The sequence below is a fragment of the Urocampus carinirostris genome, chromosome 13 (assembly GCF_059441175.1).
Source record: "Urocampus carinirostris isolate Australia breed hairy pipefish chromosome 13, RoL_Ucar_1.0, whole genome shotgun sequence".
Classification (NCBI taxonomy): Eukaryota; Metazoa; Chordata; class Actinopteri; order Syngnathiformes; family Syngnathidae; genus Urocampus; species Urocampus carinirostris.
In genome coordinates this window covers 13773676-13789285 of record NC_142361.1, presented here as the reverse complement: position 1 = coordinate 13789285, position 15610 = coordinate 13773676, and the positions used below count along the sequence as shown (strand labels likewise).

Genomic DNA, 15610 nt, shown 5'->3' with positions numbered 1-15610 from the left:
ACACGCACATGCACATAAAAGGATACTCATTCAATTTTCATAAAAGGAGCTTTTAATCCTGTTAAAAAATACAACAAATGAAAACCGTCTAAACAACACAAAAAAATGTTTTACGTCATATAAATAACATGTTTCTTGGTCGCAAAGCCCACTGAAACAAAAGCACAAAGTACCGGGAGCGTTTGAATTAAAGGGACGTTGTGTATTATTTAGCGCCTCCAAGTGGTATGTTTTAACAATGAGCAAAAATATAAGGACTCTCATATGAATGTGCATTTGTTAAGCACGTGTAGCTTAAGAAAGTTGTAAAATTATACATGAGGATCACGTAGAGCACACTTGTCAAACATCCAGCCCGCGGACTGCATCCGGCCTTTTGGATGATTTAAACCGGCCTGCCACACATTTCTGAGCATGTTAGATAAGGAAAGGGTCTTTAGGTCACTTTCTGTCAAGTTATGATTTTTAAAATTAATGCACACCGAATGCGCATTGATTCAGGGATAAAATTTCACATTTAGTGTGCCCAGCTTCTAGTTTGATCTAATATAATTTAATCTTATTGCCCATGACTGGTAAAACTTTATTTTGTATCTACTTTTATTTATTTCAAACCAGTACAACAATTCAGTCAAAAATTATATATATTTTTAGCTCTAACTTGAGTTTGGATAGCGTGGAGAGTTGGTTCAGGTTTAAAACTGCATTCACCAGTTAAAACATTTATTACCAAACATGATAATCTTTTTTAACCAATGTTGGTGAATACGTGTTATGGTTAGCAAGATCCCTTGTCATCCATGATTAGAATATGTAAAGGAGGCTGCTATAGTAAGCTGATTAACAGGAAGCTTATCCAGCCTGCCTGAGGACAGAAAGTCTGCATTTGGCCCCAGAGACAAACTGAATTTGACTTGCCTGACCTAGATGGGTTTCACATGGTTGTGCGCCGTGCTAGTACCCACAAAAATCAAAAAGCTTGTGAAAAACTGGGCAAAAAAATGAGAAGAAAAATATTATGATTTGGATACTTGGAGGCTCCATAGTTGGTATTATTCCTCGCTTTTGGTAGCACTATTTTTTTGTTTCACTAAACAATACAGTAATATGTAGTGGTCAAATATTCTAGTACCTTTAAAGTCAAGTTCTTGATTCATGTCGAATATGTCTTTGACTGCATCAAATCTTGATCTGAATAACCGGCGAATCATCCACAATTCAGGTTTCCATCGAAATGGGTGGACAGGTAACATACAAAGTATAGGAAACGTTCCAGGTCTGGTGTACAGAAAGCCCACACTATAGTAACATAAATAAGCTTAGAAAGAAGAGAGGCGGGGGATTAAAATCTCAAATTTTCTAAAACCCATTAGAGGATGCCTTCCACCCAGTAAAAAAAAAAATTAAAAAAATCAACAAATGGATGAACTTGCATGTCCCGAACCCTTCACCAACAATTTACGTGATGTCACTGTACAATTTTACCTTGATGGTTAATTCCCTTCAATGCATCAAATTATCTTTCCTTGTAAATATGACAGGGAGTGAAATAAATCTGCTCCAGCCATGACCCCCAAAACACGCTTTTAGGAGGGTTCAGAAGAAAGTGCATTGCTCTGTATTAAAACGCACAGTTTTCTGCACTGAGCAACGTTAGGTGAGTAGCAGGGTGCTGCAGCACATTGATAGTGTTATTCTTCGGGAATTGTCAGATGTTAAGGGAATCATGAGAAAATTGGACGCAGATCATCTTTGTAGAAATGTTTGGGTTCAAAATATGTATTTTGAAAAAGAACGTGCCACTTTCCTGATAGTTTGGGCATAGAGACAACAAACCGTTCTGATTGAGAAGTTTGAACAAATTTCAATGCAAGGATTTTGTAGTGTTTTTGGATCAATGTTAAAAAGAACATTGGGAAAAAGAATAATTACATGAGTAGGAAGCTGTGAGGCAGACATGTGAACCACCTGTATCCCCACTGTTTTAAATAAGAAACAGCCCTACAAACGTTCCGTGGCGTCGACAACTACGGCAAAAACCTGTGACATCTCTGCAGTCCGCTAGTAGTGCTCGCTATTGCAAATTGTCGCATACAAAAATAGTTTGAACTTGGTAAAGGGTTTGTAAAGGAGAGAATGAGTCAGGCTTCTAAGGAATGCCAATTAACAGGAGCGCCAAAGTATAGAAGGAGTGTTGGGGCGTGAGAGTAGTGTTTTTTAGCAACTTAACAATAGCATAGCCACAGAACAGGAGGCTAAACGGAGTGCAATGATAAACACAAGGGAGTGAAAAAGGCACAGTGTCACAATCCAGGACGTGTCTAAAACCACTGACTGTCCTGATTCCAAACCATTTCAGGGGCTTGGAGCACAATAAAAAGGGGGAAATAAAAATAGTTTTTCAACTAGGTGGAGTGAGTCATTTCAACCGCAAGCATCCATAACATGTCATCTGTGATCAACGGCTGGATGTTCCTGGGTTGAGTAGCAGGGTGGTTGTATTTTCTTCTATTAGTCAGTCTCATTTAGACCACAAGGTCTTCGCCACTCTTGGCCTCGTTCGTGAATCCATTTGTTTGATACTATAAATGTGGGGAGGGAAAAAATAAATAAATATTTTACCAAGATTCAATCGCACAGCTTTTAGATATAAAGGACTCACCCCACTTGTTGCCCACCAAAACAGGACAAGCAGCATGTCGCGTGCTGTAGTCGCCCTCACCATTGGGAAAGAGATTATACCAGAACACTGCAGTACCCTGGAGATGATTTAAAACGATAGCAACATTAAATGGGAAAATTACAACGCTGCAGACAACACTTATCACAACATTAAGGCCTAATTACAATGTAAATTCTAATATCACAGCTAAGGAAAATAATGATCCAGTAAAATATATACCATACTTTCTGAACTATAAGGCACCTCAAAAAAATGGTGAATAAGATTCGAAATGCATACAGCATTCATACATGTGCCTTACTGCACTAGGTTTTAGGATACCGTATTTGTGCAATGATTTATTTATTTATTGAGGTATTAGCACGTCACATTGGGTATTTGTATATTGTATTCCTTTTGCTTATTATTGTATTGTTCTCAGCGAAGGGATGCTGCTGGAGATATGAATTTCCCTGCGGGGATGAATAAAGTATCTATCCATCTATCTATCTATCTATCTATCTATCTATCTATCTATCTATCTATCTATCTATCTATCTATCTATCTATCTATCTATCTATCTATCTATCTATCTATCTATCTATCTATCTCTCTATCTATCTATCTAACAAAAAACACAAAAAACGCTGCATGCAACAGGAATTGAACTCCGGTAGCAGCAGTAAGAGCACAGAAACTTCACCAGTAGACCACCAGCAATACAGATGACATGCAGATGTCATTATCACACTATTGTATTTTTACTCACAGTGCCAGAAACAAGTTTTAAAAAATGGGGAAAACATTAAGTCGGCCTGCAAAATATAAATAAATGCAATGTGGTTATCCTTGTCGCGCTTTTTTTGCATTTATTAACATCTTTCAGGACAACTTTGGTTTTTTTTTATTTTCTAAAATTCGTTTCTAACACCGTGACTAAAAATAGTGTTAGAATGAGATAAAAGTCGAATGCTTTTTAACATGTTATTTATATCACCAGTAGTCTATTGGTGACGTTTTGGCACTCTTGATTTCTGTTGCATGCAATGTTTTAAAACTTAGGTCAGGAACATTTTTAGACTCATCAATCATTGCATTGCACCAATATATACTGCAACATTTCCAAGGAAAAATACAGTAGCTCATGAAGATGTGTTACAAAATACTTTTTTTTTAATAATCCGGTGCAATTTATCGTGAGGAAGGTACGGTCCATGTATATATATCATTAGATAGAAAAAATCATTCTAGCACTGGAAGCATTGCAGCCAAGAAAAAAAACACGTTGCATTCAATATTGATTCTGTGCTCTGCATATTTTTAATTTTAGTTAATTTAAAATAAAAAAAGTTGAGTTTAATAGGAATGACATAATATAATATAAATATAATTGGACAACATTTGAATTAGGTTTAGAATTGTAGTTGACAGCTTCAGATATTGTTCAAAGTAATCCAGCAAGCGACTCATTTATGAAAGGCTAAAACAACCTGCATTCAATATTCACGGTCAATCATAACGTAATACTAACCTTTTGGGGTTTAACTGATGCTCCTACATCTGGGAATACCGTGGCGCCCCCTGATTCAACGTCACTCATCTGCAACAGGAAGGCAAGACTCCATTTTTAATGTCTTTCTCTTGTATAGCTTGATATTTTTTTTATTAAAATACATCGGTTAAATTTTAGTATCAAGACTCACATAAAAAAGCCACGTTGCTATGCGGTTCCCCGTTCCCAACTCTTTGAATGCGTCCGGCTCGTCTTTCTAAAGCGGAACAATAAATGTCAGTTGAAGTTAAAAGTATGCTAATATCTGAGCGAAAACGTGTCGGCGTACCCTTCCAAAATCAAAGTGAGGCTCATACTGGCCTCCGACACCGTAGTTTGCAACCTGTGGAGACCAGAAAAGGATGAGGTCAAGAGATTACAAATAGAAATTACAAAATAGTTTGTTTTGCTGAAAAGTGTGACATCAGAGCAGACCAGCTAAACTGAAATGTATCGCATTACGCATAGTGGTAAGAAACACTTTAGTGATTGTACCTGCAGCTCTTCTGCAGTATCCATTTCCAGGCCGGTGAGATCCTCGATTCTCTGGTTAATCTTGTCGATTGTGGGATCTTCGTAGCCTGTGAGCCAAGCACTGGAATACAACAAGGCCAATTGAGGGAAAGAAATCCCCACAGGGAAGCTATTGCAGGCAGCGGTATATAAAAACCACAATGAGGAAGCCTGTGGCAAGAGATGCCATGCCGAAGGAAATGTAAACTAAAAATAAACAGTAAAAATTGGCACAGATTAGGATATATGCAAAAGAGGGAAAGTGGCCCACAATTCAGACTCTCCAATCAGCTCGGGGTTCAGGATTTGTCTTTAAACAATTTCCCTAATAAGGTGTTTTAGTGCAATAAATAAATACAATGGATATTTTTTTTGAATGCACACTAAGTGCCCATTTACTCAAAATTACTTGAAAATATAAGAAGTGTTGATTTCTTAAACAAGGGCTGAACAAAAGTATTTGTAAACTAACCTTTTTTAAGTTAAGAATAGTAAACTAAGCTAAAAAAAAAATCTTTTTTAGATCATCCCTTAACACAAAAAAATGTAGGACTGAAATGTTTTTTTTTTTTTGCTAAAAGACAAGACAAAAATTGAGTTATTTAGATAGAGAGACAAAAGTAAAGATGTCTTTATTCTGTCTGTTACGCAACCCCAAAGGCAAAATGGAATATTACAGGTTTTCCTCATAAGGCTGAAACAGTTAAGTGAAAATGTCAGGTCGGATGGAAATGTTAAAAAAAAAATCTGTTGACAAATTATGTGAAATGTGTAAGAATAGCCTAATTTAAAATTAAGTTGGACTAATTTTAAGATTACAGTGCCTGACTCATGGCTGGCTAAATATTGACTGGGGTTAAATTGAGTAACTGGTTTAAAAAGTAAAAACCAAGAATTAAATCCGACTACTAGTAAGATTACTTTATAAAAGTAAGATAACTAACATTATGTGGAAGTAAATTTTAATAAAAATATGGGATATGGGGAACTCCTAAACTGACAGTATAAATAAAAAGCGATTGAGGGGTTGTAGCCAGGCTGCTTTCATTCATTTTACTTCCACAACTAAGAGCTTTTTTGTGTGGAAAAAAAACAAAAGGAAATCTACAATCACTGCATCTGTGTTAAAATCCTGAAGCAGTGGATTGACAGTGCAGGTGTGGGTCAGAAAAGCCTTTTTCATTTTCCAACTTTACTTGCTGATACGGATTCTGAGCAAGCATAGCAGAAATGCAGCAGCGACATTGAGCATATGAGAGGATGCAAACGAGAAATGTATTCCCAGAAGTATAAGAGAGAAAATATTCATTCTGTGCTCGACCTTGAATATTGGCCACTGGCTAAAATATTCCAACTTCGCATTGCCACAAAAAGACACAGCCTAATAAAACAATTCTGACGATAAAATTGTTTCAAATCAGCCACATTGACATTTTTCATTTGTAACCATGTTGAAGCATTGTGCATGAAGAGCTTGTTGGACCTGTTACCCCTTACCTCTTGGAGACTCTGTATTTGGCTGTAGTAAGCTTCCCAGTTTGGGGGTCATGCACCGTGGCTCGCCTTAACTACGGGAGTTTCAGCCGCGCGGTGGATGCACAGGTTGTACGGTAAAAGAAGCAATACAGCAGCGGACAGTAACAGAGCAGAAAGAAAAAAAGAGGCAGAAAAGGAGAAAAGTAGAAACAGTCACTAGTTGTCAATTTCACTGCTTAACAATCTCGCCAAAAAGTAAATGTTTCGCGAGGCAAGATGAAAAAATTTTAATAATCCATTTGGCCGCTGAAACAGCTCCGAGTTCATGAAAAGTCAACTATGTTAAAGTCATCTATAGCAGAAAAAGGAGGAAGAGGGGAAGAGGTGGAAAGCTCTTTCCTCCACCTGCGCTCCCGTGTTTTGACCAACCCTGAATAGAACTTACCTTTTACTTATCCTGTAGGACGCCGTCTCCAGCACGCCCGTGGTGGGGTTGGAGATGGTAGCCCTGCGCAACTGTGGAGCCAGGCAAAGGATTTACCACACACATTCTGATGTGTGTGTCTTCTCTATAGACCCTATTTTCAGCCTACGTCATCACCTAATCACCACAGGATGTGTGCACATTGTTGAACCAAAACAGTGAGAGTAACAGTAGGAGTTTGAATGGAGTGAAGGAAGATTTGTGTGTTTAGTTGTGTTTTCAGAGTCACAATTTACATGAACAACACGGCCAGGTGTTGTGTGTACGGGTGCACAAATGGCAATTTTACACAAATGTTTTTGAAATTCGCAGAAAAAAGGGTCTTTTCAAAAGCAATGTGGAAGCCTGTTGCTGCAAGTAATTACCGCATTTTCACGACTATAAGGCGCACCTGAAAGCCTTTATTTTTTCCGAAAGCTGACCATGCGCCTTATAATACAGTGCGCCTTGTACATGGATCAAAAGGTCTCGCAACTAAGGCAAGCAGCCACCGACTAGGTTTTCCCCTGTCGGCAAAGTGGTCCACGGTGTATGCTGGTATATATATATATATATATATATATATATATACATATATATACTGGTGTTTCATTTCCTAACCAATGTGTCAATCATCATTTGACTCAGTCACTATTGGCTAAAGTTATTCGGGTGTAAGGGAGGTGGGTCATTTTAGCATTTACAGGCTCACATAGGCTAAAGCGGGGTAAAACAAAGTCTGCAATTGGCTGAAAAAGATGAATGTGAATCACACGTTAGGTTGCTCTACGGCATGGGGAAAACATTTTTTACTAGTCTGCATTTGTAAACAGGAATTATGGGGCTAAACAGACAGCCAACAACAAGCAACTTCTATCAATGCAGATGCTTCTTGGTGGATTTTTTTGTCGGCATTACTGCGTGTTTTGGAGTGTGTAAATATTCTACACGGTAGGATTTACAACACACACGCATGTAAGAGGACCATTGCATATTATTATTGAATGTGATGGCTGCAAGACAACTTTGGTGAGCTACCCCGGCTTTATATTTTTAATTTCAATTAAATTCAGTGTTTATTGTTATATGCACAGTAAAGAACCCCGTTTTCCTGCACAATGAAATTATTATTTAGCTGTCCACACAGTTGCCAGAAAATAGAAATTAAGAAATGGTTGGCATTTGTTGAATCCCAGGAGTCTAACTGTCCTAATAATATGTGGAATGACGCATTTGAGTGATTGGTGACATTCTACAGACACTGTGTCCGTACTTGTCAGAGACACGTATTTCTTTCTTTGCGAGCCGTCGGAATGTTAAGGGGTTAATAAGTTTGAATGAACTATCTGACTGTTTTGTTGACGTCCCCTCTGAAGCACCTTATAGTCCGGTGTGCCTTGTGAATGGAAAATATGACAAAAACACTATTCTTGAGGAGTTCGCCTAATAACCCAGTGCTTCGTATAGTCATGAAAACACGGTAAAATAACTGACCAGACCGTAGACATTGTTAGGAGTGTTCACATTTGCGGTGCCTATATAAATTTTCGGAAATTATCGTGGCGATTGGGTTTGGATTTACTTGTAAGCCAAATGCCTTCGTATGTGCAAATAGGATGTGTCAGGTAAAGTGTTTGCTAACGATGTCTACTATACATTACGTTTTCTACTATTGGTGCTAGCTAGTTCATCTTTTATAACAATAATAGCAATAATAAGACAATTGAAATAATTATTAATGCATATTTCATATAATATATATTAGTATACTGTATCATTATACTGGTAATAATAATTATTGATTAATTGTCTTTATTTTTATTGATCCCAGCAATACTAAAGATGTTTTTAGGTGGGCGCCAGCCAAGGTTAGTCACCTCTTCTAAAGTTGAACTTATGAGTGAACTAAACTAATGTTAACATAAACTTGTCATGTAAGCCGCCTTCTTTGTCCATTTAACTTGCTGGCATGAAAATGTATTTCACTTGTTACTTGCCCGATTTGGACCAGCGTTGTATACAAGGCGAAAAAGTCAAACACAAAAGCTCCACTAAGTCACTCGAACAATCTATGAATAGCGCCTATTTTATTGACTTTGATCACGAATATAAAGTTTTTCTTCTAATGTTTGCACATACTTTGTGCTTTTTGAGATGATACTACTTATGATCCACGATCTTTTTCTGTCAATCGGTCATTATGAACTGACATGAATTCTGCCGTCCTGCCTCAACAATGCGTACGCATCTTTGCCAAGTCATACTGGTTTACAAACATGGAGTTGGGGCTATTCACCCTGTTGCAAATCTTAAGAAGCCCAAGCCCACAGGAAAAAATGCTTGGGCCATATTCCATCCAAATGGCTTTTTAATTTATTCTAGATTTACATGTTTTCTCTAAATTAATGAAATGCATTCTTTTTTAAACACAGAAACCAGATTTAAAGCAACATATTTTGCTATATATTAAATAGGCGAAATAAATCCCTCTTTTGCAAAACAAAATACTCTTGATTTCAAGGGTCAATTAAAAGCCCAAAAATTTATATTACGAAACAATAATTTTCAATACGTTCTCCCTTTTAAATCCACAAGTTCTGAAAAGAAGTTGGCTGCTATCTAGTGGTTGACAGTAGAATCGTACCCAAATATATTATACAGGAGGAAAATTGAGTTTAAGGTACATCATAAAAAAAGCAGGACAGCAAATCTGGAAACTGATGAGGGAAGTCTGTACTCTGGTAACGCAAAAGAAGTGCAAAATAGTGTAATGAAAACGATTTACTACTAAACTCCGTAAGATGTAGTGTATTGTGTTTTTCAGAACCGATAAATGCAAAAATGAAGTGGCAATCAACAAAAAAAATTAAATTGACAAAAAATAGCACTTGTCGAATATCTAGCAACCTCCAAGAATATACAATATTAAAATAATAATAATAATAATAAACATACCCTTGGCTTTGCCAGCTCTTTGACCTTCGCAATTTCTTTTTCAGATATGATGTTGAGGAAGCGGACTATGTACGGGCTGTCCCACTCATCTTGTTGCTTGACCGGCCCAAGCAGATAAAAGGGGTTGCGATTGTTGTCATAGTAACGGCAGAATAATCGGCTTTCTCGGCGGGGTGTCTTGTGAGTGTAGAAAAAAAAAATGTGTTCAGAACAATTGTAATGGAAAATATGTACTGCAATGTATATTCTTGTGTTTCAAACGTCCTCACCATTTTGATGCCCTCTCCGCGACAGAGCATTTCATACTTCTTTCGCTCGGGCATAAGAGTGAAGCTGTTCCTATCCTTCTTCTTCTGCTTCTTCTCATTCTTTATTGGTGTCTCTTTCTTTTCTTGCTCCTTCTCAATCACAGGTTGATCTTCGGCTGCCTTTCTTTGCTTTTCAAGCTGGAATTCAAAGTATTTCACATTGCCTTTGGCCCGCTGATGTTCTGGATCTGAGTTAACCATGAAAAAAAAATGTAAGTCAGTTTCAAATGCGATCAAGGAAGACACTATGTGAGTGAGTTTTCCACAACAAATTAGTTGCAAAATAAATATCAAAATATAAAGTAAAGTATAGTCAAAACATTGAGAAGGTTAGAAATAGTGGTTCATTTATTTATTTATTAAAAATGTTATCCTTCAAACTTTGCTTTTATCAAAGAATGGAAACTTTTTAACGGTAGTGTAAATCTTATGGGATGATTTTCTGTATTTTCCATCTAAAATCTGTTCCTTGCACCATAAGAGTTCTGGACCACTCACTAGTGGTCTAGTGGTTAAGTTTCTGTGCTCTCACTGCAGCAACCCGGGTTTGATTTCCGCTGTATACAATGATATACAATTTTGTTCAGCAACATTTTTGAGCTCATCAATCAGTACTCAATTACCGTAAGTGTCTAAAATGCTCAACGGTTATACAAGAATTAAAACGGTAGCTGTAACTGTAGTTTAAATTACATGCGCTTTATAGTCTTGTGCGTCTTGGATATCAAAATTATATGAAAACAAAACTATATCTTTGGGGATGCACCTTATAATCTAAAGCCCCTTATAGTGCAGAAAATACAGTAGTCAATAATTATAACTCTAAGGCATATTACCAACATATTTTCCGAGTTAAAAATTATCAAGCAAAAAAAATGATAACATCAGGTAATGGTTAAGTTTCTGTGAAGTGACTGACCAAGTTCAAGGAGCTTTTTGGTGTAGCCCAGGGCACGCTCCAACTCTCCTTGCTGGTAGATGGCGTAACTGAGGTAGTCCAGCACGGTGACCTTATCCAGAGTGGATTCCTCTCCGTCGTCAAGCTGCTTCAATGCTTGTGCCATCCATAGCTCCGTGTGGTAGTAATCAACATCGGTATAGGCAATTTTTCCCAGCTCGTAGCAGTCCTCTGCTGTCATGAGAGTCTTGTGCTTTGCTCCTAACATGCACAGAGAAACAGAATTTTGTACATTTTTAATTCTTATGGCTATGCGGTTTTAAGTTTTGCTTTTTGACATTAGGCAGCATCTTTGCTTCTGAAAATATGTTGATATGAATAGATGAGTTTCACTCACTTGTGTGACCAAGTGAACAAGTGTGACCAATAATACAAGGTTAAAAACATGTTTGTAGACAATTTTGATGTTGAAGGTTGAAATAAAGTCAGTTACTAGTTCCAGGGATGTGATTTGACCAAAGTGAAATTATCTGAAAATTAGCCGGGGGTCTGGGGGCCGCGGGCACCCAGCTAGGTCGAGGGCAGTGCCCTGGTGGGGGGACAAGTGGGGCGAAGCCCCCCCGGAGCTCATGGGTTTTCCGTGTTTTTAAGTACTTTCAATGCACTCAGATGACAAAGAAATAGACAAAACAACAGCATAAATTTTCAATGTATATTGAACTATCCCATATAAAATTACAGTTTAAGTCAACTCAAAATCAGTCACATTAAAAAACATTGGACTGCCTTTGCTTTTAAAAACTATCACTGAGAATATCATCATATCTAACTAATGTGATTACTAAGTTAACACATAAATCATGTTGAAGAGTTCAAATTTCATGAACAAATAATTGTATCATGACCAAATGAAAAGTAACTCATATTAGAACATACCACAAATGTCTTTGTTATAGCAGAAGATGTTATCTATAAATGAAAATACAATAATTATAGGCCCTACAGTAAAGTGTTGGTGTAATGTACACATGAAAATCTATTATTGTAATTGTTAAATATTTATGGCCATTTTTATTACGTGATAATATTTTCGAAAAAAAGGGGAAAACTGTCAAATAAATTTGAAAAGTTTACCACCTACCTCAAAATTCACGACTCTATCAGCAACTGGTACAGGTTGTTGGGGTGGATCACGTCTCTCTATTACCGCTTCCGATTGTGATGTCAATAAGGGGCCGGTCACACAGACATTTGCGGCTGAATCACGGCCAGAAATCTCTGACTTTGAGGCGGACGCTATAGGACGCATTGAGATCGCCATTCAGACGAGTTACGGCAGTGCATAACACGAGGTCGGAAATTCGCGCGCGGGTGGCAGCGCGAAAAAATTTTGCGCTGTTCAATTCTTGAGAGCGCGTGGACACAGCCTTTCACGAGATTATCAAGGCTGGACCGCGGCCGTAAACTTCTGGCCGTGAAGCAGATGTCGTTGGGCGCTGTTGGACGTTTTGAGACCACCATATAGACGAGATAGAGCAGTGCTTTACTCGCGGTCGGAAATTTTCACGTGGTTGGCCGCGTTCAAAACTTTTGAGCTGCTCAAAAGTTTGAGCACGTGTTAAACCGCGTGCCGCACACGTGGTCAACACGAGGTAATGACGCGGAAATGACGCGGAACGACGTGCTCTGGCCGCGGCCAGGGCGTAGTTACACATGGGTAGGACGGGAAATTTCAGCGGGTAATCGTGGGCGGAGCATGGTAATAGCATGTTCTGCGCCTGTATCGCGGTGTTATTACGTGAAATTAGCGTGTTACGCGTGTGACAGTCAAACGCCTTTCTCCGCGTATATACAGCGCGATTTGCCGTGCACACCATTGTGCTCGTGACGGGGGGTGAACATGGATCACCGTCAGCGTAGTTTCTCTTCATTTCGAATAAATGTTTCGGTGCATTATCAATGGTCGTAACAAGGCTTTGATGCCAGGTCCTTAGCTTGGCCTTTCGGCTGAGAGTAGGAGTCCCGGCTCCTAAGCTTTGTAACGTGTTATGAACTGATCGATAATGGATAATTAGCAAAATAGATAAAACAATTACCCTCAATAAACCCCTCCCCGTCAGCGTAGTGATCTCGTCTTAACCCATATTTATTTCTTGACATTTCTTTTCAAGATAATAAAATAAATATGATGCCATAGCTTGAAATCTTGATATTCACGGGACTGTGTCTAGAGCGTTTATGAATTCTACAGCCCAAGAAATACATCCCTGCCAAGATTTGCATTTCCTCGCTTCTCCATTTTTACCTCGTTTTATCTCACTTGTAGGGAATGTAATGGCGAACATATAACCAAATCCACTTCGTCTTGCATTCGTTGGGAATGTAATACAACATAATCCATTCCGTCTTGATTTTTGTTGTGAACGTAATCGAACGGTAAATCCTTCCCCCCTCGCGTGAACGCGCATTCTGCTGCGCTTTCATCAGAAGCGATCGTATTCTATATTAAACGCTTATTAAAACAATAAAGCGAGCTAATTATAATAATTGGGAGATCCTAGTCTATATAACGCGTTTATTTAAACAACAAAGTGCGATCGTATTCTACAAAATGCGTTTGTTAACGCGGATGAAAAGGTCAAAAGCAATCGCAGCAGAATGCGCATTCACGCGAGGGTGTGGGGGGGTGGGTGTGTTGCGTAGGAGTCAGATTTGGGCACAACACCGGCTCGGGAGCTTTTATACCCGTGGTCCACACGAGAAAATGACGCAGAAATGACGCGATGAGGAAGCGGAACAGTCGCCGGCGTCTTTTTTCCGGCCATACCACAGACGAACGGCGGGTTGTCAAATTTTGCGCATTTTCCATCCCAGGAAACCACGGGCAAAAAAAAACCCGCAAAATTTTAGCCGTGATTCAGCCGCAAATGTCTGTGTGACCGGCCCCTAAGGGATGGAGGCCGTAAAGTTTTGGAGTTTTCGTTTGGGCACCGAAACTTCCAGCGATGGAATCATTTGTTGTTCTTGACTGGAGTTCTTTCACGTGTTTTTTGCTCTTTGCGTGACTTTCAAGAGCTTTGAAACCTCTCCCACCATAGTCAATGGTATCATGGCACCAAATGGAAAGCGCTTTCACGATCGATCTTCCGAATAAAGTCACTGAACAAATTCGTCACAGTCTTCTTTCCAACATTTGTAAATAATTCCTTCTCCAACCAGTCCCATCGAAACTTGTTTTTTACAATCTTATCAATTTCTTTAACTCGCGGAGCATCTTTGCGTTCGATCACGGACATCTTTCTTTAAACACCCGGCAAAAACGTGTGAGAAATGAACAATGGCATACTCCTATAACAAGCGCGTTTATTGGTCAACACGGAGACTTCAACCAATCGCAAGTACGTTTCATTTCAGTTACGGAAACACTAAAATGGAATGCTGTAGAGACGAAATCGGATTTTTTACCACTTAAAAATATCGGAAATTTTAAAATTTTATTTTTGGAGATAAAAAAGCGGAATTCCGCGAATTAGCGGAAAAATCACATCCCTGTAGTTCACTCAGAGAGGCTAAATTACTCCTTTTTGTTTTACTTGTTTTTGAGGAACTTGAAAAACCACTAGATCTCGCTGTATGGTGTAGTTCAATCAAAAACAAGTGCTACGAAGCACAAGGAAAAATACTCAAAGGACCCAAATGCAGCATTGTACCCCTCTTTTTTTAAGGTTTTGGGTACCCATTGTAGCAAGATGGCGGACAAATATATGTAAACTCCCTTTAGATAAGGATAATTTTATATAAAATAAATGCTAAATTCTTGACCCATTACTATTTAAAAAAAAAATGCACGTTTGTATATCATTTTTTTTATTAATTAAAAATATGTTGTTTTTATGATTTTATTTTTTAATGAATCAAGTTTTTATGCCACTAAAAGGGGCAAAATCATATACACTTTCCCTTTATGAATGTTCATGACTCACAGTAAAGTCTGACTCGACAAACATGGGCACTAACCTGGTAGGTTCCCTGTGGCGATGGTATTGGCATCCAGCTGGTACGTGTCTTGCAACCGAAGGAGAGCTTTGGCCGAGCCAGTCTGGTCTTCTTCCGTAGGGAAGTACCGCCTCTGGATGGTCAAGTTGGAAATAAAACCTGATAGAACAGATGCAAAATGATTTTTTTACATGAGAAATAATAACTGCTAAATAAGCCATGTGTTAAGCATCCTTATTTCCCAACCATCAGTGGTGTCACTTAGGACGAGGCTCTCCAGATCCCCCCACTCGGTGTTTAGTCTCTTCATCAGCTTAAAGGCATTGACTGGATGACCCAGAAAGCCCTCTGGGTCTTGTATTGCTGTGGCTGACAAGGATTCTAGTTTATCGGCCCACCTGCCAAAAGACCAACGATTAGCTTGACATTTGGATTATGTTGCAACGGGGTCGTTGGCACACTCACTTCTTCACCCGCTCTAACTTGTTCTCCTCAGCTTGGATGTAGTCTTTGAGGGATGTAACGAGGTCTTTCTCAGTAAACAACAGATCGGTCATTTGTCCTGAGGAAAATACATACATAAGATAAACACACATCATCGACAAATATGGCATCCGATGCGGAAAAAAATAAGCGTTTTACCTATGGAGGTGAAAAAGTCATGGGCTGACACTAACGGTTGATAGCTGAGCAACAAAAAACACCAAAATGGCAACACCTTCCTGCAGAGAGATGGATTTGAAAACATTAGAAGAAAAAAACTGAGGAATAATTAGATCCAGGGGG

At 38.6% G+C, this 15610-nt stretch overlaps 1 protein-coding gene across 3 annotated transcripts in view; it reads right to left on the bottom strand.

Moving 5' to 3' along the window:
• Positions 1-29: 29 nt before the first annotated feature.
• The window catches only part of LOC148353775 (prolyl 4-hydroxylase subunit alpha-1-like), a 22652-nt gene continuing 7071 nt past the window's right edge, over positions 30-15610 (bottom strand). Inside the window, exons 2-16 of one of the 3 annotated variants that reach the window (XM_088350733.1) lie at positions 15467-15546; positions 15290-15386; positions 15071-15222; positions 14846-14983; positions 10850-11089; positions 9892-10118; positions 9623-9799; positions 6650-6720; positions 6226-6291; positions 4711-4810; positions 4505-4558; positions 4367-4432; positions 4195-4263; positions 2663-2759; positions 30-2582 (exon numbers count right to left, since the gene is read on the bottom strand). In XM_088350733.1, the coding sequence (XP_088206859.1) occupies positions 2512-2582; positions 2663-2759; positions 4195-4263; positions 4367-4432; positions 4505-4558; positions 4711-4810; positions 6226-6291; positions 6650-6720; positions 9623-9799; positions 9892-10118; positions 10850-11089; positions 14846-14983; positions 15071-15222; positions 15290-15386; positions 15467-15546 (1705 nt within the window). In that variant the 3' untranslated portion in view covers positions 30-2511. Of the gene's footprint in view, positions 2583-2662; positions 2760-4194; positions 4264-4366; positions 4433-4504; positions 4559-4710; positions 4811-6225; positions 6297-6649; positions 6721-9622; positions 9800-9891; positions 10119-10849; positions 11090-14845; positions 14984-15070; positions 15223-15289; positions 15387-15466; positions 15547-15610 lie in introns of all 3 variants that reach the window. The other 2 variants (XM_088350731.1, XM_088350732.1) reach the window with 2 other exon arrangements.